The sequence below is a fragment of the Megalopta genalis genome, chromosome 19, assembly GCF_051020955.1.
Source record: "Megalopta genalis isolate 19385.01 chromosome 19, iyMegGena1_principal, whole genome shotgun sequence".
In the NCBI taxonomy this organism is placed as follows: Eukaryota; Metazoa; Arthropoda; class Insecta; order Hymenoptera; family Halictidae; genus Megalopta; species Megalopta genalis.
Window position 1 is genome coordinate 2,280,156 of NC_135031.1, and position 25,035 is coordinate 2,305,190.

The 25,035-nt window shown below is 35.1% G+C and overlaps 1 protein-coding gene across 3 annotated transcripts in view; it reads right to left on the reverse strand.

Annotated features, from left to right (window-relative positions):
- wb (wing blister) overlaps positions 1–21,086 on the reverse strand; it is a 256,747-nt gene extending 235,661 nt beyond the window's left edge. The window contains exons 1-2 of one of the 3 annotated variants that reach the window (XM_076527325.1): positions 20,579–21,086; positions 18,813–19,317 (exon numbers count right to left, since the gene is read on the reverse strand). In XM_076527325.1, coding sequence (XP_076383440.1) covers positions 18,813–18,933 — 121 coding nt within the window. In that variant the 5' untranslated portion in view covers positions 18,934–19,317; positions 20,579–21,086. Of the gene's footprint in view, positions 1–18,812; positions 19,318–20,477 lie in introns of all 3 variants that reach the window. The other 2 variants (XM_076527324.1, XM_076527323.1) reach the window with 2 other exon arrangements.
- Between the last annotated feature and the right edge of the window lie 3,949 nt (positions 21,087–25,035).

Here is a 25,035-nt window from a genome sequence, read left to right on the forward strand (position 1 = left end):
AAAGTTCTGAAACTTTTCCAATGCCCTCGTTACTTAGCATTTCACCTGGTCATTTTTCATTCGACTAGACTTTAACGCAGTCTGTTTATAAGGATAGAGATTTATAAGAAATTAACATTTCTGAACGAATCGCATGTTATTTAATAGGTTATGTATTAAATCTTCATCACGAGTCTGACTTGTTATTATAATGCAAGGAGCAAATGACTCAGTTCTGACATATTTGATTATATGCTCTAATAATTATTATTATCTATTTTTCAATACATTTATTTATGTTATTTACACATACATATTATTTATTTATGGCTCTAGTTCACGAATAGCTCGATGGATATTTTTTTCAAGTGACTAAATTGTTTTTTGAGCGTTGAATTAACGATCCTCAACAGTTCCTCATAAAAAAAAAGTTTAGTGATACCAAATAGCAGCTGCGTGGGGCACACGACATATTCCCAAAATGGCTGATCACACGATTACCTTTCTAATAGAGCAAGAAACTTTGAACAATATTAAACTATTTTTTATAGCAATTTTAGAAAGAAACCAATCGATGACCCGCCCTATAGGATCAATCAACAATATCCTCCAGGATCTCGTAAGATGCTACATGTCCTAAAAACGGTTTGGTTCGCCTAGTGAAGTCATACGTTCTAAAGTAAGAACGTGTAAATCATCTAAGTGCCTAGTTTTCTTTCTGTGAAGTAGGCGTGGCACGTTCCGAGTAGGCGTGGTCTCCGTGCCGCTGGCTTCGACGGAGCCAGAATCAGAATCAGCACCGCGCCTAGGTGCAACAGAGAAACTTGGAAAAAGATTAACTCGGATCTGCGAGTACACATCGAACTTGGGCCCATCTCTACCAGTTGGATGTTGAGTTACAATATTGCGCGCCGACTACGGCAATTATTTTGTTGATTGACGCGGGAATACAAAACGTCGCGGGGGGAGCAATTGCGGGCCCTTGGAAGGAATTCCTCGGGTACGCGAGCAGGGCGAGGAATAAGGAAGAGTGGACCGCATTCTTGCGTCTGGATTGCGTTTCGTTTCGTTTCGAATGAAAGGTACTCTCGTACGCTCGAGCCGCTCCTATCTTCCGAAGTCCTTTGTCTTCGAGTCAATTGTACGAAATTCAAACGATGATCTCGATGTCTCTAGAACAGTCGGTATTTTTTTCTGATTTATCTCGGATCCTTTGGGATCGTGTTGGCGTTCGGAACGGACGGTGGAGGTTGGGTATCGAAAAGAAGGACCGTGCAGTTTCTGCGCGTGCCGTGAAATTAGGAGCAGTTATCTCTCGCCCAGCGTTTCCGGTTTCCCCCGAGTGGCGCCTTAAGGGAGCTCGCCGAGGAGAAAAAGGGCGAAGAAACCGGAGCGAGTAGGCGCCGCGGCCTCGCAGCCGTAATTTCGGACGAGTGGGCGGCTACGAGGGCGAGGAAAAAGAATAGAAACGAAAGTGGTTGAACGACCCGACGCGCCGAGCAATCGAACGTCCGAACGGACATTTTTATTCTGGACGTCGCGCACCATCTCCGCGATGCCTTCCTTCGAGTCACGCGAGAAGGTGTTACATTCCAAACTGACACTCCTCGCTCTCAAATTCTCCCCCGATGATGCCTCATTATTATTTTCACGACTCCTTTCGGCCGTTCCTTGCCGAATCTGCAGAAATTTATACAGTGGATCCAGAAAGTCTCCGCGCACATCTAATTTTCTACAAATTGTCGACGTTTAACACTAGGGTAGTGGAGCCGGTTACTGTGTGGTGACCAACTGTAGCGCCATTGGTGTTTTTATTCTTTTATTTTGCTTATCTTTTAGTACAAAAATGTAATGTCTTATTCGATAAATAGAAAACATATAAAGTTAATTACATATGCCCGAAAACAAGCCAAAGGTACTCCACTACCCTAAATCTGACATATCAGTCAAAATACCCGGTTCTACATATTTCCGTTTAAAATTATTGAGATTATGAAGGCCCTTCCATAGGAAAAGATTGAATAATTTTTTTAGTTCGAGCATACATTATATTAAAAATGATGAATTTAAATAAATTCAGTCTTCTCATGAAGCAACGCATGTCATTTAGTTTTAGTGCTTGGTTAGTTTAGTGTTAAACTGTGACTATAAAACGGAGCATAAGACACGCCATTAAGCAAAGAATAGTTTCATCGAAATATTCATTCCCTCGTAAAAGGGGAACTTGAAAGCCGCAATAGGATTTAACGAAAGCAATCAAATTTAGCAGGAGTATAGAAACTATAAAAATTACTCCTTTGAAAGATTTAGAATCGTTTTTCTCGTGAAATACTTCAAGAATGATCATTATTAGATATTTAAAAAAATGTTTAAACACGAATTTCATTGTTCTACGTAAACAGTGTAAAAAATGTTTCATTTTCAAAATATATCAAATATTTCATTTAAAAATTTATGGCTTTCAAGATGTGCCACAAGAATGCCACAAGAATTTAAAATGGCTACATACAAAAAGATCATCACAGAAATTTAAGTTGCTTCTTTTTTTATTACAATTTTACAAATTCAGGCGACGCTGGTAAATTTAAACAATTGTTTCCACAATTAAAAAAATAATAATTTTAAACATCGACGTTGTTTCTTCAGGCAACTTTAACGCTAAACATACCAAATCCAAAAATGACTAATATGTGTTGTCGTAGAAAGATTATAAGACTTAATCTCTATTTAAATTCTTAAAATATATTTAAAAAATTCCAGTAGAAGCAGCTTTCTACTTTCAATATGATTCACCGTTAAAGAATTCAAACTAGTTGTTGTTCAATTGTTTCTTAAGAAATACCACTAGCAACCTTTCATTATCAATACGAAATGTATTTAGAAAATTTAACGATCGCTAAACAACTTTACAACCGCGAAAGAAATCACTGTCCGACCTCAGAAAAACGCTTGCATTGCGATGTACTTTTAGGTACATGGCAGCGAGAACGAACCACAGCTGTATTTGCGTGTTTTATTAGCGTGCAACAGTACCGTCAGTCGGCGGGTTTCTTTTTCCTTCAACTCGCTTAACAAATTATAAATCACCGAAGTAACTGCACTCGGTACAAGCACTTCCTCTGACATCTTGATTGCGAACAAACGGAACACAGACAGCGCGGATGCTACGGCACCATCAATCGACCAATGTACTCAACTGTGTAACTCGCCTTTCACATAAAGAACCAGGCTACCGTAGATATCTCGCAACTTCAATATCAATTACTCAATATTTCAAAAGTAACAATTAAAATCTTCCTGCAGCGCCGAAATTAAACGGGCGTTTCCAATACTGTTTTTACGACCACGGCGATATAATCGATCTGTCGTTTCACTGTTACGTAATTTTAAACGAAAAAGTTTTGCAACTGTGTAACCAGAAATAGTATTGTAATGCCAAAAGATAAATAAAAACTAATAGAACAGAAATGAACAGAAATGAACAGTAATGAACAGTAATAAATGAACAGAAATGAACAGAAATGAATAGAAATGAACAGAAATGAACAGAAATCAACAGAAATCAACAGAAAATAATAGAAATTAATAGAAATTAGTAGAAATTAATAGAAAATTGAAATTAATATAAATTAAGAGAAAATTGAAATTAACAGAAACTAATAAAAATTTATAAGTTAGCTGTAAGTGGCTTGGCATTTTCTTACAGAGAATTATAAACTGTATAATTCGGTATATTGAAAAACATATAAGGAAATAGCTATGAGAAAAACAGTTATCCGAAAAAATTTCTTATCAATTATAGGCCCTTTAAAATCATTCAATTTTTGTTTCGAACATTTTTCTGCGTTCAAGACGATTTTGCAAATATACTGAGAATTGCTTCAGTATAATTGCAATTACCCGTTATATAATATATATAGCCACGCAAATCTTGAACTATTTACATTTACTTTTATTATTACACAGTGTTTGCATAGTGCACATATTTTCTTCCTACTAGTCGATTTATGCATATGTTTCTAATAAATGAACGCTTATTTGTGTACACATCTAAAATTAAATATGGAATTCATTTCCAGCAGGTACCATAGCAAGTGACAACAGGACAGATATTTAAGTGGTTATTTTTAAACGAAACCGTCCTGAATATGCAACACCATGTTTCATTTTCCGTAAACACTCGAATAATTCTTGTCGGCAGTCACACTCCCCATGTTGATCGAATATTTTCGTCCGGAGGTGGCATTTTATCGTTTGTATAGCCATGTTTTCGTCCGCTGACGTTTCATTTGCATATATTGTCAAATATTTCAACCGCGTAAAGATAATCAGCCTGGGCTGGACGCGCTATCTGATACGGAGTGACGAATACCTCAATTGCCGGTAATTCCCATCTGAATTTATGAGACATGCGTGCGGTCCGCTTGCGTCACCGTTGCGTGTCCTTTTTAGGGGTACAGTTTGCTCGATCCTTTCGGTAGATTACGAGCCCTGTTACCTGCGCGTTACCAATCGTTATCGAACCTGATCGGAATGCGTCCGTGGCGCAATTTGTACGTCCCGACAAAGCTGGCTGCCGTTTTGTAAACGATAAAATCAACGAACGGTCCTCTTCGTCTGCCGAGCCACCGGGCCCCTTGTTATCGCCAATCGCCACATTTTCTTTTTGGAAATTCCTCGACTTCTCTGTCGCCTTGTGACAATAGATCACCGTTACGGATTCAGGAGTTTTCAAGGTAGTTGCTGATATCGGCACGGTTTCGGGATTGAACAATTTGTATGCTGTGATAGAAAAATATCCGTGCAAGAAAGAGCGCCAAATGTCACACGTTTTCACTGTCAAAGTATTTTCGCTTGGAAATACTTTGTATTAATAGTATTCTAAATGGCAGCATTTTTTGAGCGTATTTAATTTGTTTTCATGTCTTTTTTTCTAATTAAGTTTGATATGTGCGGTGTTTTTTCTTACAACTGTTTTGTTTTTATGGCCACACTTCTTCGAAACACGAAGATGAAATGAATTAAACCAATAAAATAGTTATCCATGCGAATTTCTTTCTACACCTTGTCAGCATCATAATTCTTAACGAGACTATTGGAAAACTGCAATTTTTGATACAATTTCTTTTTCTTATTCTCGTATAAATAGAACAATAACGAACAGTTGTCAAATATTGAAGTACGATCCATTGCTGGTATATGAAATTCGTTTTATAAACTAAGAGTCTGAAAGTACAGTAAATTCTCCGAAATTGTTCTTCAGCTCGTAAACAAAAATGGACAACTTCGGAACTCGCAGTTCGTTTTTGTATTTGTCGATTGTTAACAATTATAAAAACGAGCCGCGAGGTTCGAATAATTGTATCCCTTCTTCCAAAATTGTCCATTTTTGTTTACAAGTTGAGGAACAATTTGAAAGAATTTACTGTATTCTTAAATAAACTACATTTCTCTCGATTCGAATTATCACTGTATAAATATACATATATAAAATTAATTTTTCAAGAATTACATATGTAATATATATATTGGAAACGATACTACATACATTTAATTTAAGTTGATCTTAATGTGGATTATCAATTATTTACAGGTTTCCGTAATAAGAACATTAAATCCCTAAATTATTTAATAATAATAATAATAATAATAATAATAAATAATAATGAATTAATTAATAATGACAATTCTATAACAGGACAGAACGAAATGTAAATATTTAATCATTAAAAATTTGTATTTTATATATTTCGACATGATAAAATTCGACAGAACCCTTTTTCAGCCCGTAGAACGTCTGTTAATCGGACAAGCGCGATTATAATAGAATCACGTGAAAGGAAAAGAAAAGGGAAGGGAGAGAAAGAGAGAGTTTCAGCATCTGGCAAGACTTCCTGTCGCACGACGATGCCTATTTACGAAACGCGGCTCTACGAGTTTCACGCGCAAGGATTCCCCTTCGTTGCTCGCCCACCTTCGACTTCCGCTAGATTCGAATAAAAAGCTCCGCGTGATTTCGTGTCAAACAGAACCCTAGCCCTATCGTCTTACCAGCTAGCCTAACCGTTAGAAAAAAAACATGTTCGAATCCGACGGATTTACTAACTAAAACATGTCCGCTAATTGAAACGAATAAATCAAAGCTTTCACTGAAAGGGATTTATTACTAGTCAATGTTATTTTATACGTCAGAAGAAAGTTTTAATATTTAATTTAGTATATTAAATCGACACGTGTTGTGTCTACAGAATTAATTTATTATGACTAAATTCGATTTTATACTTCAGAAGGAAGTTTGAAATCTTTAATTCGCTATATTCAATGGTCAAATCAAGAACAAATTTCGAAACAGTTCTTGTTAAAAAAACGAATTTGGCTTCATTGACTTTACCTCAACATTGACAGAGTTTTGGAATCGTCTATTTCATTCGATAACATTCTATCAAGCATAACTTGTATTTATATCAGTATGCGCGTATGTTGCACTAATTGGTATAAGCTAAAATAATTTTAATAAAACGCGTTACTGTGATTAAACTATGTACAGTCAGAGAAAACGATTATTAACAAAAAGAAGTGATGATAAGTCTTAATTGATCTTCGTATGTGTCTCAGCGTTCGCCGACATACTTATTGAGAATCTCCGTGACTCTAATTAATAAATAAATTACTATCACTAAAATATAACGACGCAAACCTCTATAATTGAAACGACACGCTTCTGGTTTGTTTAAAATCTGATCGACGCTTCTTGCACTCGAGTTCCACGCACTGTGCACTTAGTACGCGATCCAGATAAATTTAATATTCTTATACATGACGTTGCACGCGTTCCTCGCCGAACTCGGCGCACAGAGCTATAATTACCTCGGATCCACAAGTTTTCAGTCCAGAAAAGAACTAAATCCAATAGCTCCCGTTTAATTGTAGGCTATCGAAAAGTGGAACGTCGTCGCAATCCAACGAGATTCAACACCTCGAACAAGGACGCAACGAGATGCATCTCTAATGCAACAACTACTCGAGGCGGGGACACGTGTTCGTGGCATATCTCGCGTTAATTGCACTGTGGTCTCTCGGTGCACCTTGATGACACTCGCAAGGTAGTTGACAGAAACGTGTTTCGCTTCCGGGTTCTAGCATCCCGGTTCTTGTGCTGCTTTTCAGGCGATATCGTCCCCAATTGCGGCATCATAGGCATAGGATGTTCAACGAAAAATCAACGATGCACACCGTCGAGCACGGAGAAGATTGCGGTAACTGTATCATCTATTCTCAGGATGTTATTCATAATGCATTATAAAATATTACATTGACTTTTCTCCAAGCGGATCGCTGGGCGAGCGAAGAACAAATTAATGACTTTCGAAAGCAATTTGCAAAAACGAAGAACTGCGGTCGACGGAAATCACCTGTTGATTATGGCATCTGAACAACTAAACGTTCTTGTTGAGTTTATAATAATTAAAACAACTTCGAACGTAGTTATCAATTTTCATAGAAATTGCACTGACAACGAGTGAATAGGAGAGGATAATAAACTGAAGAAGACAGAAACGAAGTTTCCAACAAATTAACAACCGTGCCTGTTCAAATAACGGGTTCCACATGCTTTATTAAAAAATTATTGATATTGCAGAGAGTCTTCCGTAGGACACGATTGGATAAATTTCTTAGTTGGAATGAACATTATAATAAAAATTGCAAGATGTCTAAATATCCTTCTTAACAAGAAAATATAAACAAAATTTGCATATATTTCTTTAAAAAAGAATCTAAAATTATAATAACACTTAATTCATATTAAGAATTATATTATGACTTATTGTAATTCTATTAATACTTAATTTGTACTAAGAATTTTTTTTAATGAAAAATATACAAATTTTGTTTATAATTTTTTGCTAAGATGATTCTTATTTAAACATCCTGTTACTTTTATTACAATGTGTGTTTCAATTAACAAATTTATTCGATCATTTCCTACGCGAAAGGCTGTTTTTATAATCCCAACAGTAATATAAAATATTTTTAAAAAAAACAATAGCAAATGTCTAAAAATCTAAATTCAATCTTCCAATTCTTCCAGAGACATCGTTAGTGCTCGGTAGGTTCAGCGTTAAAAATCGTTTCCTATCAGTTTTTGTGCTACTTGAATTGCAAATCGTTTGGCGAGCAGACAATGGACGATTAGAAGAGACACACCGAAAACGATCGGACTCGACCGCAGAGCGCATCGTGGATCAGTATAAATAGATTCTGCTTATGGTCCCGGATTTCGTCGACTGAATGCGACGACGCTATGATCAGTGACATACACCGGACGAAGCTGTCGACTCGGCTGACTTCAAGCATCATGAATCACGCCTATTACTATTTTCCCTTTAAACCATAAATAATAACAAGGCAGCGGTCTCATCGTTTCGGGATGCCTCGATTAGAGCGGCTCCCTGCTGGGAAACTAACTGCCTCCAATTTTCCACGAATCCGTGCTAAGACCGTATGGCGTTCCTGATTTAGGGGAGCAACTGCCGGTGACTAGTAGAGGCTGCTTCATCTTTAATTTGTTCCTGCGAACAGCCGGCAAACAAACGCATTAAGAGTGCTCGTCATTTGTTCACCGACTGCAACAGATCGTTGATATATGGCATTGCTTACTTGAAATTAGTATAGATCTTTCTGTCCTGAATTTCTACTGGCCAGAAATTTTTTGTTGTTCGAGGAGAATATACTAATTTCTATTACTAATATTTGACTAATAAAATAATTTTGGATTAGTAAATTCGGATTTAATAAAATCAATGAATCCAATGAATTTTTATTTTAACTGATCGTTCTGTATATTTTAAGGGATTTATCGTACCATTTATAATGTCCTTATTAAATTATTGTAGTAATATTTTTTATTGGCCCGTAATACAGTGGTACATTTTTAAATAAATTTTAGGAAGTTCATGTTGAATAATGAGTTCTATATTTTTTATTTAAATTGATTTTTTTTCTAGATTTTAAGCCATTCAGTATTGCATTTGCACTGAAATCCAAAAAATTGAATAAATTTTGACTGACACGTAAAAATATGGATTAATTCAATTTTAATAGATTCATTATTAAATCTATAATGAATCAATTATAGATCATTATTAAACAATAAATTTAATGACTTTAATGAATTTGAATAATAATGAAGTTTTCATTTAAATTGCCTTCTTTGCAAAATTATTCATTTACATAAATACTTTTTATTCTCAATTCTAAACGATTTAATATTAAATATACAACAAAAGAACATAACTGAGTGAATCTCACGCTTGAACGGATTCTTCTACATATTTTAAGAGGTAAATTCATAAATTTCCATTCGAAGTGATGAATGGAATTGATTATCTGCTTATACTGAGATTTCTGTACAATTTATAGAATGTACAGTCGAATCAATTAATTCAATCAATATTTCTATAGTACTCTACCAGAGAAATACATATATTCTACTACGGAAGTATCACATATGTACATCGAATTAAGCTGAAAATGTTTAAAATAAATACAGCTATACTTGTTTCAATGGAAAACGTGGTAACACTGTGTAGAACTAAGTAAACCGTTCACAAAGAAATCTCGTATGAAACTAAATAAAATCGACGAACAAGGACAACAAGGGCCACGTAAACGTAAACAGAACGTGTTGCGAAGCCGCGCGATAATTGGCCGTGCAGATAAACGCGCGGCATATCAAGGAACGTGAACCGAAGCAGAGGAAAATATGATACGGGCTAATTTGTCACAACAACGCGGAACAACGTAGCTAAAATATTAAACAATTTGCCAAGGTGTGGGCGGAACGAAACGAAGTCGGAAACGAGGCAACACGGTATCACCGATCCAAGAGACAAGAGCGAGGGGGAGATTAATCTCAATCGGAGGAAGCAGATTTAACTCGCGTTAACTCGATCCAGCAGAAATCTGACGTGTATAAACGACGCTTTAATAATATCTTCGGCCGTGATCGTAGGGAGCCAAGGTGTAGAACGGATGTCGTTCAGCAAATAAATATCCCTGGCGCGGAACAATGCCCGCTATCTGCGCGGACCGATCAATTTAGAACGGTAATTACGTCCAGCCAGAGTAATTACGGACCACGTAACGAAAATATCCATATTGTTCGAAAGGCCGGACGATTAATGGCTCCCGTGAAACTCGACACGACAGGGCTGTTCCTCGCCTCGGCTCGCCTCGCGCGCGCCTTTCGACTAGCAGTTAACCCTCTACGTCGAACACACAAGCGGAGATATTACGATTCGCCGCGAGAGACAAAAATACACCGTATCTCGCGGCGTTCCGTACACAAAAGCGGAGGTGTGACGGATAAAGATTTTAAAAATGAATCGAGACCAATTCGAGACCGGATGCCGGCTCTAGCTTCTCTTTTCTGACATCGCGTCGCGTCGCGTCAACGTGCGCCAACGACGACGCACGTTCGACTTAAAAACTGGCCAGAAGTCGATTTAACTCCGTGCACTACGATTTTCAATTTATCTCAATCATATTTTCAATCATACTCTAAAAATGCAGTTGCTATACATAACATTATGCTGATGCCATCAAGAATAATGTTAGGAATACGACTAGATGATGAAAATCGTGTCAACTCTTTGGAATTTAATTTAGGCTAGAAAATCATAGAAATGCAAATTTTGTCCGGGGAAAAGCTGTACATTTTTGGTGGATGGTGAATTGCTTAGCAACGAAGAAAATATTCCACGTGAACCAACGTGTAACCGGTATTTTTTCATCGGCATACGGTGCGACGCTTATATGAGCATCCGGGACAAAAATCATAACTTCGAAACTAATCAATTTTCGACCCAAATGCCTTAATAATTTGTCAAAGAAAATACAAACATGCATCGATCTGCATGAAAAAGTTATGATATGATCTTATTCGAAAAATTCTTGTTTATTTTTTATTTACAGCGTACAAAGCTGTCGACCGGCTATGGCTACGTATTTTGTTACATGGCTCCGAAAACCGCAACTTTCTACAAAAAAGGTTTTTATAGTATCAAAATGTACTATCTGATGAATATGTTGAAATAAGAATATCAGGATATACTGAGCCATTTTTTTAAATCTCATTTAAAGTATAGGGCAGGGTTAAATCAAGGTGGCAGGATTAAGTCATGATTATGTCACGGTTATGTCAAAGTTAGCTCAGGTAATAAACGTCATCTCAATTACCATAAAGTACATTACGATTTGTGTATATTAAATGTATTCATGTGATCTTATATTAATATATTATGATATATATATTATTAATATAATATATATATTGTTATTTGAGTTTAAATTTAAGAAATTGGTTTCACTGATAATTATTAATGTCACTGCATTAGTTTGTATTCATTTAACGCGATATATGTAATTATATAGTATCGCAAAATTTTTTATTTATACAATAACTGTCCTCAAATCTTATGTTACCATCATTGAATGTCTGCGTAGCAAGCTATTGACCGGTTATGGCTACATATTTTGTTAAATAATTCTGAAGACCGCGGAAGATTTCGCAAAAGATGTTTTTATACTATCAAAATGTATTACGTGTTAATTATTATATTGCATATGATCATTACAAAATTGCTATAGATTACTTATGATCATATAACCCCCGGTCATCATTTTCTATAAAGATTACATTGTAAAATCTACCTTCTGTGGATAAAGCAATGTAAATAAGCTGAGTTGTAAACGCAGCGTACGTTTGATCTCCTGTTCAATTTTTTGAACATTCTGTTGCTAAATATGATTATTTTAGTCATTTTAACACATCATACATATAGTTTTGAATAGATATGAAACAATGACTTTTTTGAATTTTGTCCATTGACGACCGCACCGTGCGGCAGCTCGAAATCATTTCATTCTCGTTCCTCTCGTACCTCTCACTTTCTTCTTGTTTAAATGCCACGCCGTCATGCGCGCTCGCGCTGACTATGCAAAATAACACTGCCGACGCGTATGTACGTGTCTGGGGTACGCTCGGGGTTCGAGGAGGCCCGATCGGACCCCCTTTCTGGGTTACTTAAGGGAATGCGAGGCTTCACCGTGACAAGGGTGATCGCCTTGAACCTTAACCTTCAGTCCTTCGAAATCGCGATCAAATCGAATGCGTGTTGCCGCTAGATACCGCGATAACTTTGTCAAAACATTGTTCGGTCGATCTATATATTTCAGGGAATTCATTTAATCGATTGCTTCTCGAGAAAAGGGCTCTTCAATCACGGTAGTTGCAAGGTACGAATGCATATTTATCGAGTCGCTCGGAAAGTTGTATCGTTCTTTCCCCAGAAAATAGAAGACAGTTTCTTAATGTTTAGAATGAAAGAAAAGAGATTTTTGACAATTTTCTGGTAGCTTTAAAGTCTTATGCTCGTAGATATCCTGTTTTTTATTGGCCAAATACTGAATCAAGTGTTTGTTTAACACCTTACAAAATGACCTGTTTTCTACTCGATCAACTCATTTCTTCTATAAATGCATAAAAATCCACATTATACCAATAATTAAGCAATTTTCTATTTTTGCAGCTCATTTCTTAAACATCGAATTGAGAGAAAATTTCCTATCGCTGATTAGAACATTCATTGCTGCAAACCTAAATAAAAGATATTCATTTCAGATAAAATGAATACATTCTTGTGTTTCATGCGCATCGAATAAATGCATAAATATCCACATTCCAATAAACATGGCTTTTACGCGAAAGCAAGATTTAATAATCAGGTAAGAGGTTAATGAATGATATTTCTTTCAACTATAAGGTACAGATATAATCATATAAAACAAAGCACTAAAGAAAATAAGATCATTTTTAAAAATTAAGAAACAAGAAGTTGGCAAGTATAATTTTTCTTCATTTATAAAGGATAAGCTTAATAAACTCAAATAAAGAGGCTTTCTTCTAAACGTAAGTCAAAGATTAATGAAGTTCTTCGTCTCTCTCTCATTAAATTATCGGGTAATTTTCAATCATAAAGAAAGAGATTAATTAAATGAAATAATTTCCTTCCGCTAATATAGAAGGGAATTAACAAAATTAAGTAAATCGAAGTTTCCCTTAATTATGGAGTGGGTACTTAATAGAGGAAGGATTTTTCTTTCGTTAATAAAGAAACGGATCAATAAAATAAAATATGCAGTTTTTCTTCAATTATAAGAGAAGGCTCGACAAAAGAACTTGACATCGTTAACGTTTTCTAATAAAGCACTAATCAGCGTTGATTAAAGATTACTTTTAGCTAAAGAAAAAAGAGGATGTCCAAGAAAGATTCGCAGCCGGGAACGAGTCGGAACGAATCTGAAGTACGGGCGTAATCGGTGGCTTCTCTATAGAGGCTGCTCACGATAACAGTTTTATAACTGAACGTGGTTCTCTCTCGACTGTTGAAAAACTACTCGGGCGAACAGCAAGCATTCACATCGATCCAGCCGAGCGAACGATTAAATTCGCCCTTTCGCCGAAACTAATTAAATTAATGATCACTCCGCGAAGATAGCGGTCGGTGAATCCCCCCTGCGTCTTAATCGCCGGTCAATCTGTGAGTGGGCCGCGAATTTTTTATCTCGACTATGCACCCGTGAACGCCTTTCATTTTGGCTCGTGCCGATTAACGTGAATATCGTATCGCGGGAAAAATTTGTCATCGTTTTCCGCGTTCATTATTGCTACTTAATGGAGTTCGGAACTCTTTCGATGCGTAAGTATTTTGTAGGCAATTACGTGCGAGAGCCAGATTATTTAATTTGTGGTGTTTATGATATTAATATATATTATTTATAATATAATATAATATAATATAATATTATGATATTATTTATAATATTAAACCACCAAACTATTTTTCATACGAAGAGAAATTGTATAACATATAAAAAAAGAATATTATATAATATTCATATGATACGAATATATTATAAAGTCATAAAAATAATATAAGAAGTAAGCATTTCTTCTGTTATACTTTTTCATTTCAGTCGGCATTGGAAGTGTTAAAGGAAAATACAGATATTTATTTAGTTCCAGTGTCTTCTAATTATTATAGAAAATTTGTACTTTACATAAAGATAAACCACCTCAAAAAGTGTCACAAAGTTACAGTATTTTATATAATCAGAGTAAAATTGAAAAGTTCAGTTATATGATATCAATTACATTTTAAACATTCTTAGAGAGGTTTCGTGTGAATCCTAACAAAATTATATAATATATATATAATAGATTAAGATATAAATTAATTTTCAAATATGTGCAAATAGTTCTGTCATCCACGTGCGACAGACATAGCAGTTGTTAAAGTATTTATGCTTATATACAGGATGTCCCAAAATTATGTATTATATGCTATAACTATGTATAAAAAAAACGAGAGTTTTTATTTTTTCTTGTCATCCCAAGTAATAGCAAAATTAAAAAAAGGTATTTTATTCATCGTCTAGTAGATTAGTCCCTCTATCGTCTAAAAAAGTTGAAGCCACTTAGTCCAGTTTTAAAAAAGTTATTGCGTTTTAAAAGGTGTATGCTCAATTTTGTGAGTAACTGTAGGTGCTCTTGTTCGAGTGATCTCAATGTTGTAATCCATAATGAAAGTCTAAGTGAAAGTGCAATCCGCTACATAATAATGTAAAATATAACAGACACAATACACAATGTGGTTGATTTACGCGAAACCCGTTGCTTGTTGCCGGCATAATTCCGAATGAGAAACGATTCATACAATTTTGAACTAAACCAATTGTAAGATCGACGGATCTTTCACATTCCCCGAATGTATCGCGTATTAAGAAACTCGGTTCGCGCGAACGGTACCGGCGGCAACAACTAATAATTTTTCGAGAGACATACAGCCGCCGCCGCGTTGTTTTATCCATCGGATCGGTCGGGCATTAATATCGGGCGTAAAAGAAAAACGATCGGTCCGATTAGAGAAGCAGGAAGCGATACATGGGCGGGCCGACGAGCGCCGCTTGGATCGTTGGATCCTGGTATCTCGAGGATCCGATCGGCGCGGCGCGCGGCCTGCGAACGTGGCGTGTACGATCGATCGATCGAAACGATCGATCGTTCGCCCGCTCGCGTTCCAGCAACCCTCGGTGAATGTTAATTATCGCATGATATTCTTATTTATCGTTTCTCCTGCGCCCGACAGCTGACCGTCTACGTCTAAGCTATTAAACGCGCCACTTTCGAACACGTTTTTCGCGAAATAACCGGTGGCCACGCGCGTTTCCCACAATCAAGATGCGTTTCGTTCGAAATATCGTTGCTTCTCCCAATGAATAATTATTCGATGTTGCGCGCTTGCGCATTCTTTTCCTAGATTTCTACTGTGACAAATAAATATTTATTTAAGATAATTATCCGAATTAATAATAATTAATAATAATAATAATATATAATAATAATTATATATATTATATATTAACTTAATTATTAATTATAATATAAATTATAAATATATTTAATTAATATATTATATTATATTATAATATAATAATATATATATTATTATATAATATAATTATATATAAAACAATTAATTCGGATAATTATCTTAAATAAATACTTATTCGTCACAGTAGAAATCTAGGAAAAGAATGCACAAGCGCGCAACATCGAATAATTATTATATATATAACATTTATAGATTATATGTATATAATATTTGAAAGAAGGAATATGGAGAAGAGATAAAACGATAAACTATAAAGACGCATTATATTCTATCATTTTTATTCAAGTGATTATTTTTTATTATTCTTATTCGGATAAATTTTTATCAAAATAAATTGTTATTCGATCGGATATTTATCCGATAGTATAAAAAATAAAATTGCATTCGTTAGCCTTTATCTCTACGCCGTCCACTAGACCCTCGAACGTCTCGAATAAATTCGAAAAGATTTATTCCATTTGAAAAGTGTACGAATACATTTTGGTGCCACTGCAGGTGTCGTCGCGCACGTGAAAGGAATTCGTGTGGCATTTTTTCTGCAACCAGTTGCGCGAGTGCATCGAGCAAGCAACCGGTGCTCTACGTTCTTTGTTTCCCCACGAGCTGTCGATTATTTCCACGGAGTGGAATCGATAACCTCGGGGAATGCCTTTGACAGTGGTGGAGTCGCGCGGAGGGTGCGTCCACCGCGATGCACTCTATGCTGATTCGTTGCGGTCGCCGCTAAATATAAAGCAAAGAGCTGGGAGGTGCGGAATGTCCTGACACTTAATATTCTTGGAGTAGACGAGCATTTTACGAGGGCTGGATTCGTCGGAATTTTCAATAATATTTTAAAAGACCACACCGCGCGCGGCGCATCCGTCGACGAAAATGGAGCCGAACCTTGCGGGATAGGTCCTCTTGGAGTATTAGGTGCTGACCAGACAGTCCATGTTAGAAATTCAGGACGTCCGAAGTGCGAACGTGTAAAGGTGTTCAACATCGACTGCAAGAATTTCCATAAACTCAAGGTGATTTAATTAACGTTAAAATTATCGCATTCTAAACATGAATGTAGAATTTTCTATAAATAAACTGCGGATTTTATGAGTTTATGAGAAAATTGGATAGGTAAGCGGAACCAGGCTTCGTGCGCTCGTTTGCTCGAACTCGCCTCTCATTGGTCACTGTTTTTCGTTATTAACTCGTAAACAAAACCGCGGCTTGCATTTTCGCTGAGGAAAAAGTTACTTCAAATGACCTCAGGAACCCCACACTTCCGCATTGCGAGACATTTTTAGGACACCACGTATACTTTGATAGAGAAGTTTATTCTACCATTCCTCATGAAAACAGTCTTACGATTCCAATAATTGTGGGAGACAAAATCATAAGTAATAAGTGTTAATGAAACCGATATTGGAAAAATAAATTTATGCCGTACTCCAAAAAAAAAATCGTGATAAAGGTCAACTTGTTCGAATGTATCACAATGGGAATGAATTTTTAAACGTAGACGAAAATTAGGGTTAACCATATGTGACTGATGTGACAATTAACGTGTTGAGGGAGTTTCGATCAGGCTAGCAGAGTAAGAGTAGGGCGTTGATTAATCGAGAAGAGAGGTAAAATATCATCAATTTTGAACCATGCTGTCGTGACATTATTAATTCCGAACTAATAGAACTTACTGAATGGTAGCACAGATCCATGGAAAACAATGGACACTATAATTCATCAAGAATCATGATAACTAGATCGCGGATCTTTGTGCATTTATGATTTGTGCAACTTTTAAAATGTAGGAAATTGTGTACAATAATAATGTCTAGTAGCATTTTTATTTTATTTTCATAACAAATAATCTCCTAGTTGAGAAAGGTAACATTTCTTTAATTCTAATATTTATAAAGTAACGTATGAAAATGAGAATTTTGCATAAAGATCCGCAGTCTAATGATAACATCCCAATAAATCGATTTGTTTACAAAGATTAAAATTACTTTTTCGATAGAATATAAAAGATTCCGAAAGTCGATTCCAAGATCTCTAAATTCTACATACCTTGCGGGTCTAGTTTTCCTGTTCGAATTTTTAGATTGTTTTATTTTTAATATTTTTTGCCTTTCATTACTGTTTATTTCTATATAATTAATTATATATATATATATATATATATATAATTAATATATATAAATAATATTAATAATAATAATATAATAATATAATAACAATATTATAATAATAATAATATATACATATATAATTAATGCTATAGAAATAAACAGTAATGAAATATATATATAGAGAGAATATATATATATATATATATATATATATATATATATATATATAGAGAGAGAGAGAGAGAGAGAGAGAGAGAGATTAATTAATTTAATCTGAGTAAGGAAGACCACTTGAAGAGAAGCCACGAGATTTCTGATACTCTTTGATACTTAAAGTCAAAGGTTAAAACGAATATTATATTATGTAATACATCTTTTCAAGGATTTATTAATAATTGGTGCAACTGGAACTCGGCATAATATTTTTAAGAAAAGGAAGATAATTTACTATACGTTAGCTATCCGTATTAATATGGATTGGTAGTTAGACTTCATTTACGTTTGGAAAATGTTTGTGAAAAAACGTGAGTCCTTGTATTGCCGGAAGAAAAAAAAACTTACATAAATACTGTGTAAAGTAAATACTTGTCGTATCCCCGTTAGCTAACAGTTTGCGGTGCGTTGAAGTTGAATTGAAAAGCCTTTTTGCTTGGATCGCTTAAATATACTAAATAAACATTAATATAGCGTATTGGAGTAATCATTCATCGCAAGTCATATCTATTTCAGTTTCATAAATATTTATATGAAATTTTCAGGAAGTGTAATTATATCGTTTAATAAAACAATTAAACAAAATAAACATCACTATATAGCTATATACTAAGTTACTGAGGGATAACTGATTTTGTCGCTGTAATGATTGTATTTTATAAATCATGTACACTTACAGAATTATTTGAATAAATTTTTAATTAAACACAAAATTTGAAAATATGAATAAATAATATATAAATATAAATATATAATAAATATAATTTATATTTAATTAATAATTTATATTTATAATAAGAAATATAAATATATAATATGAATAAATATAAATATGAATATAATTTGTAATTTGTTATTTATTATTCAAAATAAAATTTTTCCCCTCTGTGTTCACGAACACATTGAGAAAGAAAGAGAAGTATCTCCTATCTAGCAGAACACTATGCGAGCGACCCAGGCGAAAACATCAGCAGAAAACGAAAACAAAAGGACTTACCATGTTTGATGCTCTGCCTGAATCCGCGAGCGGCTTGCGCGACGTCCAGATTCCAGAGGGTCAGCAGCAGGACGAGGAGGCGACGCGACGTGAAAAGTCGTCGTTGCGTTTGACCGGCCATGATTCACTGAAATATCCGCGATTCGTGATATCGGCTCGGGGGAAACAAAGGCAACCATTCACGCACACGCGAACCATATATCGACGGGAGAGCGAAATCCTCGCCTAGTCTTCGAGCCGGGACTATCGTCGCTGACCCAGCCGACGTCGTTGTTTGTTAGATCCCCTCGGATCCGCTCGCACTGTTACCCGCGCGCCTCCTCCGTCCGCGATCATTTCACGTGTCGATCCTCGATGATCGTTCGAACCGTTCTAGTCGAGCCCATTCTCGCGCCAAAAATCTCCGTTCGATAGCTCACGGCCCAGGGTGCACGCACACGCGCACTCACGATCAATTCACGCTTCCGAACAATCCGAAAATATTTGATCGTCTCTTAACCTTTCCCTTGAGGAGCAAACAGAAAAAAACAGAACTATTGCAAAGATTTAACCTTTCGGAGATACTTTCGTTCGATCCGCATGTATCAATTGCAGTACAGCGAATTGTTCGCAGGTTTTACATGTTGAAATTTGTTTAAAACTCAACCACAGGTGTTTGACGTTTCGAAAATGACGTGTTAACCAGTTAGCTGTTGCAATCTCTTTGACAAATATTTAAGTTACTGTAATCACAGTGAATTCTCCCTAATTTTCCTTCAGCTTGTAAACAATAATGGACAATTTTGGAAGAGGAGATACGATTATTCGAGCCTTGCACCTCATTTTTATAATTGTTGACAATAGGTAACTATAAAAAATGAGCCGCGAGACTCGGATAATCGTATCTACTCTTCCCAAATTGTCCATTTTCTTTTTTTACAAGTTGAAGGAGTATTAGGGAGAATTTACTGTATAATGTATATGCTTGAATTTCTACGTATATTGCTTAAATACATCACTTTTGTAAAATATATGATTTACTAAAGAATATCAAAGTATATATCGTTAGTTAGCTGTTTCTCACGAGTATACTCGTCATGAAGAGGTAATAACATTTTGTGTTATGACGAGTGTGCCCGTCAAATACAGCTAACAAGTGAAATCTTATTGGAATTCACGACGAGCTTAAATATTTGTGTTACTGCTCTAACGGGCACAGCCTGTAAACACGGACATTTTTTTAATACAATATAATGCATGCTACTATAGTACCAGTGCTATTAAGGTGAACGAATTATCGGTTGGATCAACAAGAAAATGAAAAGTGATTAAGAAATTATGGGGAAGAGAAGCGACGGTATATGCCAACATAGACAGTTTGACAGAACGAAGTGAACAAATTATCGGTTGAGTCAACAAGAGAATGAAAAAGTATTGAAAAACGATGGCTAACAGAAGCGGCCGATGTATACAGTAATTATAGATAGTTTGACAGAATAAAATGAACAAATAATCAGATGAATCAACGAGAAATCGAATAGGGTAGTGGAGCCCGTTATTGTGGGGCGACCAATCTTTTTATTCAAGAATAAACGCAGTGAATGAATAAAAAAATTTAATATCTTAATCGATAAACATAAAGTTAACTATGCTCGAAAATAAACCAAAGGTATAGTAATTAGTCACCTCACAGTAATCGGTCCCACTGCTCTAGCCACTAAAAAGAAAATTATGACGAACAGAAATCGTAGAAACGACCACAAAATTTGCCACAGAAACTGTCTCACGATGGCACGTGATCGGTTCGAAGGTTGAAGATCCACAGGACAGGATTAAGCTGCTTCCTATAAATCTAAAATTTCGTCACAATGTCAACAAAATTTTGGAAGCGCTTCTATTTTTAAAAAATCGATAGACACCGGCGCCTTCATCCCTTATCGGACTGCGACATTATTCGCGTAACCGTATAGGATCTGGATCGAATTTCGTCCACGTGTGATTCACTTGTTGCTCGCGACGGAACTGCGGTTTTAGGTGTGCCGGTGTTTTGGAAATCGTCCCCGATGAACGGAAACGTCTTCGTCGCGTGATGTCGGTTTCGCCGGATCCGTTCGTTTTATTTTCTTCTTTCTTTTTTTGCTGCGAAGTTCGTTTCGCACAAACACACTCGTAAATTACACAACCGAGAGAACAGGTCCCGAGACCTGACCGTAGCGAGACCGAACCGTTCCGAAAGGAAATCGGGACACACAACGGGAAACACGAACGGTACGAGCGCCGCAAGCAAACTGAACCGAAGTGTCGAGCTACCACCGAGCATGGCTCTTTGTCCACCCCACCTCGAACTCTCGGACGGGTCGCTCTCTATTGCGTCACTAAAACACCACCCTTAGCTTTGACAGGTACAACGACTACCCTGATGCGACCGACCATGTGCAAACCCTCGAAAGCGGATTTCCCTTCGCAAAAATCGGATTTTCATGGTTAACCCTTCCCGAAAAAGGTCTACTTTTTACATTATTTTTATGAGAATTATTGTGCAGCATTCGCAGGAAATTGGAGGCAAGATTATATTTCTTCTGTTAATTTTTTCAACAAATTGGAAATAATGTAACAATATTCTTAACCCCTTTAAATGACAAATAATGATATATCGTTGTTGTTTACACTTGGGAAAATGTTGTTTTCCTCATATTTTTAATAAGTAACAATTTCATTTCTTATTTTTTCTTTCTTTTTGAATCTTCTAATTATCACGTTTTTTTCAAAATTTTTGCGAATCCTTTCCAAAACTTCCTTTTTAAATCTTTTAATTATCCGCAACTTTAGCAAACTGGTTCCGCTCAAATCCACACGACTCTTTTGGTCGCTATTAATAGAGTTAAATACATATTTCAGCTATAATAATTTTTAGGCTATAATAGTATAGAATCCGCAGGCAAGTCACGACTTTATATTATTTTCGTATTAAATGAAAACCATTTAGATCATATTGCTTGTACTTATATGTATAGTATTCATATTATCAATCACATAAAGATCATGATGCATCAAATATTGCACAAATACTACAAATTAAACAATGTTTGCTCGGGTCTACACCATGTACATACATATGGACTACACATCAAAATAGTTAATCAAGTGACCCTTTCAAGCGGCGTAATAAAACTACTGACAATTATGGTACTTTGAAAATTAAATTTTTTTTTCATAAAATCTGTATCAACACAATTTTACATATCAAATTTTATTTAGACAGTCTGATTGTCCAACGTTCTATCATTTTATTATTTTTTTAACGCGTTATTTATTACTTTGCAAATACATATGTTCAACTTTTTGATAAATAGTCCTAAAAAATTCTTTTTGACATAAGTATAACAGATTGCTTAGGATCAATTATGATCTTATTTAACAATTTTTGTCCACGTATTTTTGAAACTACTCCTTCTAGATGTGTTAGTTTCCCTTCACACACACACACACACACACACACACACACATCCCCACTTTTCTCTTCACGATGTAGATGAAATTCTCAAGTTATCTGTCAACAACTCGAACATATTTATTCTCGAAGTATTGAACACCAAATTAAATATAACATAAAACATATAACTTTGGTAATGATTGTTCAATTTAAATAGAATTACAAATATTTATTGATAAAAATTTGGTATTTGTTATAATTAAAACTACAAGTATTACAATACATTAATACATATTTTTGTAACATTTACGATTTTTTTAATCCGCTTCTTTTCTAAAAATTGTCTCAAATCTTGTTCTAAAAATTAAGCTGCTTTTCGTGATTTCTTTAAGAAACTCTGAAATGGTTCTTTTATAAACTTTCAGGACACTATTTCTCATTCTACTATTTCACAAGTACCAAATTTTTCGTTGGAAAAATATAACGTAGCTTTTAATTTCTTGTTTTAATGATAAAAATGACGAGTGCAATAACAAAATTCATATAATTAGGGGTCCATAAAGAAAATATTGATACGTAAATAGTATATTTGGTTTTTATAAGATGCAGGATGAGAAAATTTATAATGCTTCTGGTAATGACAAAGATAATAATTCAAAAATAATATTAATTAAATAATAATAATTTAAAAAATGATAATGACAAAGAAAATATTCAGCTGAAATTTTTATATTTTAGTGAAAAGTGTATGAAGCTACCTCTCTACGAGGCCACTATAATTTTTACTGGGTACCCTTTGAAGAACTGAAGCAGGTATGAATTTTATTAGATACTTCGGCAGGAAACTTGATCATTTAGGATTCATGGGAAGGTATTTTGGGATAATGAAAACAGTTAACTGATTGATATAGGCTATCCTATATTTTTAGGTAGAATGCTAACAAGCATACTGAAGATTAATGAAGGAACAGCATCGATGAATGATTTTCTTACCATATATTATACGTTTTTTTTTATCTTAATTAATTTTGAACTACATCTATGGAAATGGCTTCGACAGTCAGCCTCCAACGTAAAACTTTCAAAAGATTCGTAATCCTCGTTATTAGAGTTCATGATGCTAATAAGGACTAATAAAAAATGAATTGTAAAAACTATTACTTAACTATTAACGTCCTATTAGGCTTTCTGGTAAATAAGTTACTTGATTTATTTCTATAGTTTTGCCTTATAACTTATAACTATGAAATATTCTAAATGAATGGAATGAACATTGTCAATTTAAGGACTGGAAAAATTTTCTCAGGCAACAGAAATATTTATCAACATTTTCCATATCCATGATACTCAAAAGAGGTCAGTAAAAATTGCGCAATAAAAAAATATTTAAGATAATAGCGATTCATTGCCTAAAATAGAAAACCTTAAATATTTCAAAAACTGGCACCTCAATACAAATATTTCCGGTTTCAAAATTTTACTAATAATTTCGGGTACATCACTCAATTCTTAAAACCCCATAATCGTTTAATTTATTTCTCTCTACAAATGCGCTATTCACGGGAATACAAAAGCCATCTACCGATGAAACGATCGAACTAAGAATGCTTTAAACCAAGGACAAGGTATAGGAGCAGACCTAGTATCTAATGTTTTTTGTCACTATTTTTTGTCAGCTTTAGAGCTCCATTACCATTTTTGTATCGCGCCCACCGTTACCGATATTTCACAAATTTAAGCTTTTTATTGAGAATCGAGTATTATATATACCTCATTTCTATTACGGCACGTTCCATGATATGGAAGCCACAAATTCATCCGGCGCGTTTATACAAAGCTAAGAGCCTTACAAACTTCAAAATGTATGTGCAACAGAAGTGATTTACCGAAATAATTTTTCGAAATATTTATGTTTTAAAAGATTTTCTGTTCCTCGAGTTCTGATAGCTATTTCTGTTTAAACATTAGATTGTAAAACAGAAGAGTACTAAAAGGTATCATTAGGAAAGGAAATTCTTATAATTATTAAACAGTTAGAAATAATAAATTGAATTATAACATATCTGCGATGTAACAATTTTTCGACACATTCATGCTTTATTAACTATTTCCGTCAACGAATTAAATGGCAGGGCTTAATCATATTTCTAACAGACGGAATTGTATATCAAGAGCCAGAAATAATAAATTTATTAATGAAAGAAATTCGGTTTAATAACCCATCGATCGATTTGTGCAATTAAAATTCGTTTGTTATTCAAATCTCGTTGGAAGTTTTTATACAAAGTTCAGGTGATGAAGTAGTCTTGTGAGCGCTCGATAGCTCCCTTGCAAAATAAATTGTTACAAACATTAAATAACTGGAAATAATCAAAATTATCGATCGTCACCGATCATGGCGTACATCGAAGTCAATGTTGGAGGTAACTGTCACCTTCGGCTACCTGTTCGGTACAGCCCTACTATTCAATCAGTCGCAGCGGGATCGCCGGAGAAAGCAGTCGAGTTCCAGGATTTTTCCCCCAGAAGTGGCCTGACCAAGGGTGCACTTTCGGGATGGCCTCTATAAGACGGGCGAGGCGAGAAACACTTCTTAGAATGGTCAAAATGACTGTGAAACTTCTGGAACAGGTAGGTTCAACGTTGGTTAAGCTCTTATCCAGCTATAATGTCTTCGTTTCTTTTATTATTCTCTTCATTTCTGTTTCAATTTGTTTGATTATCTTGAAAAGTTATCTGGAGTAATAGATATTTTGTAAGATTTTCTGACTTTGAGATGAGTCCAAACATGATGTAAATCGTTTATCGAAG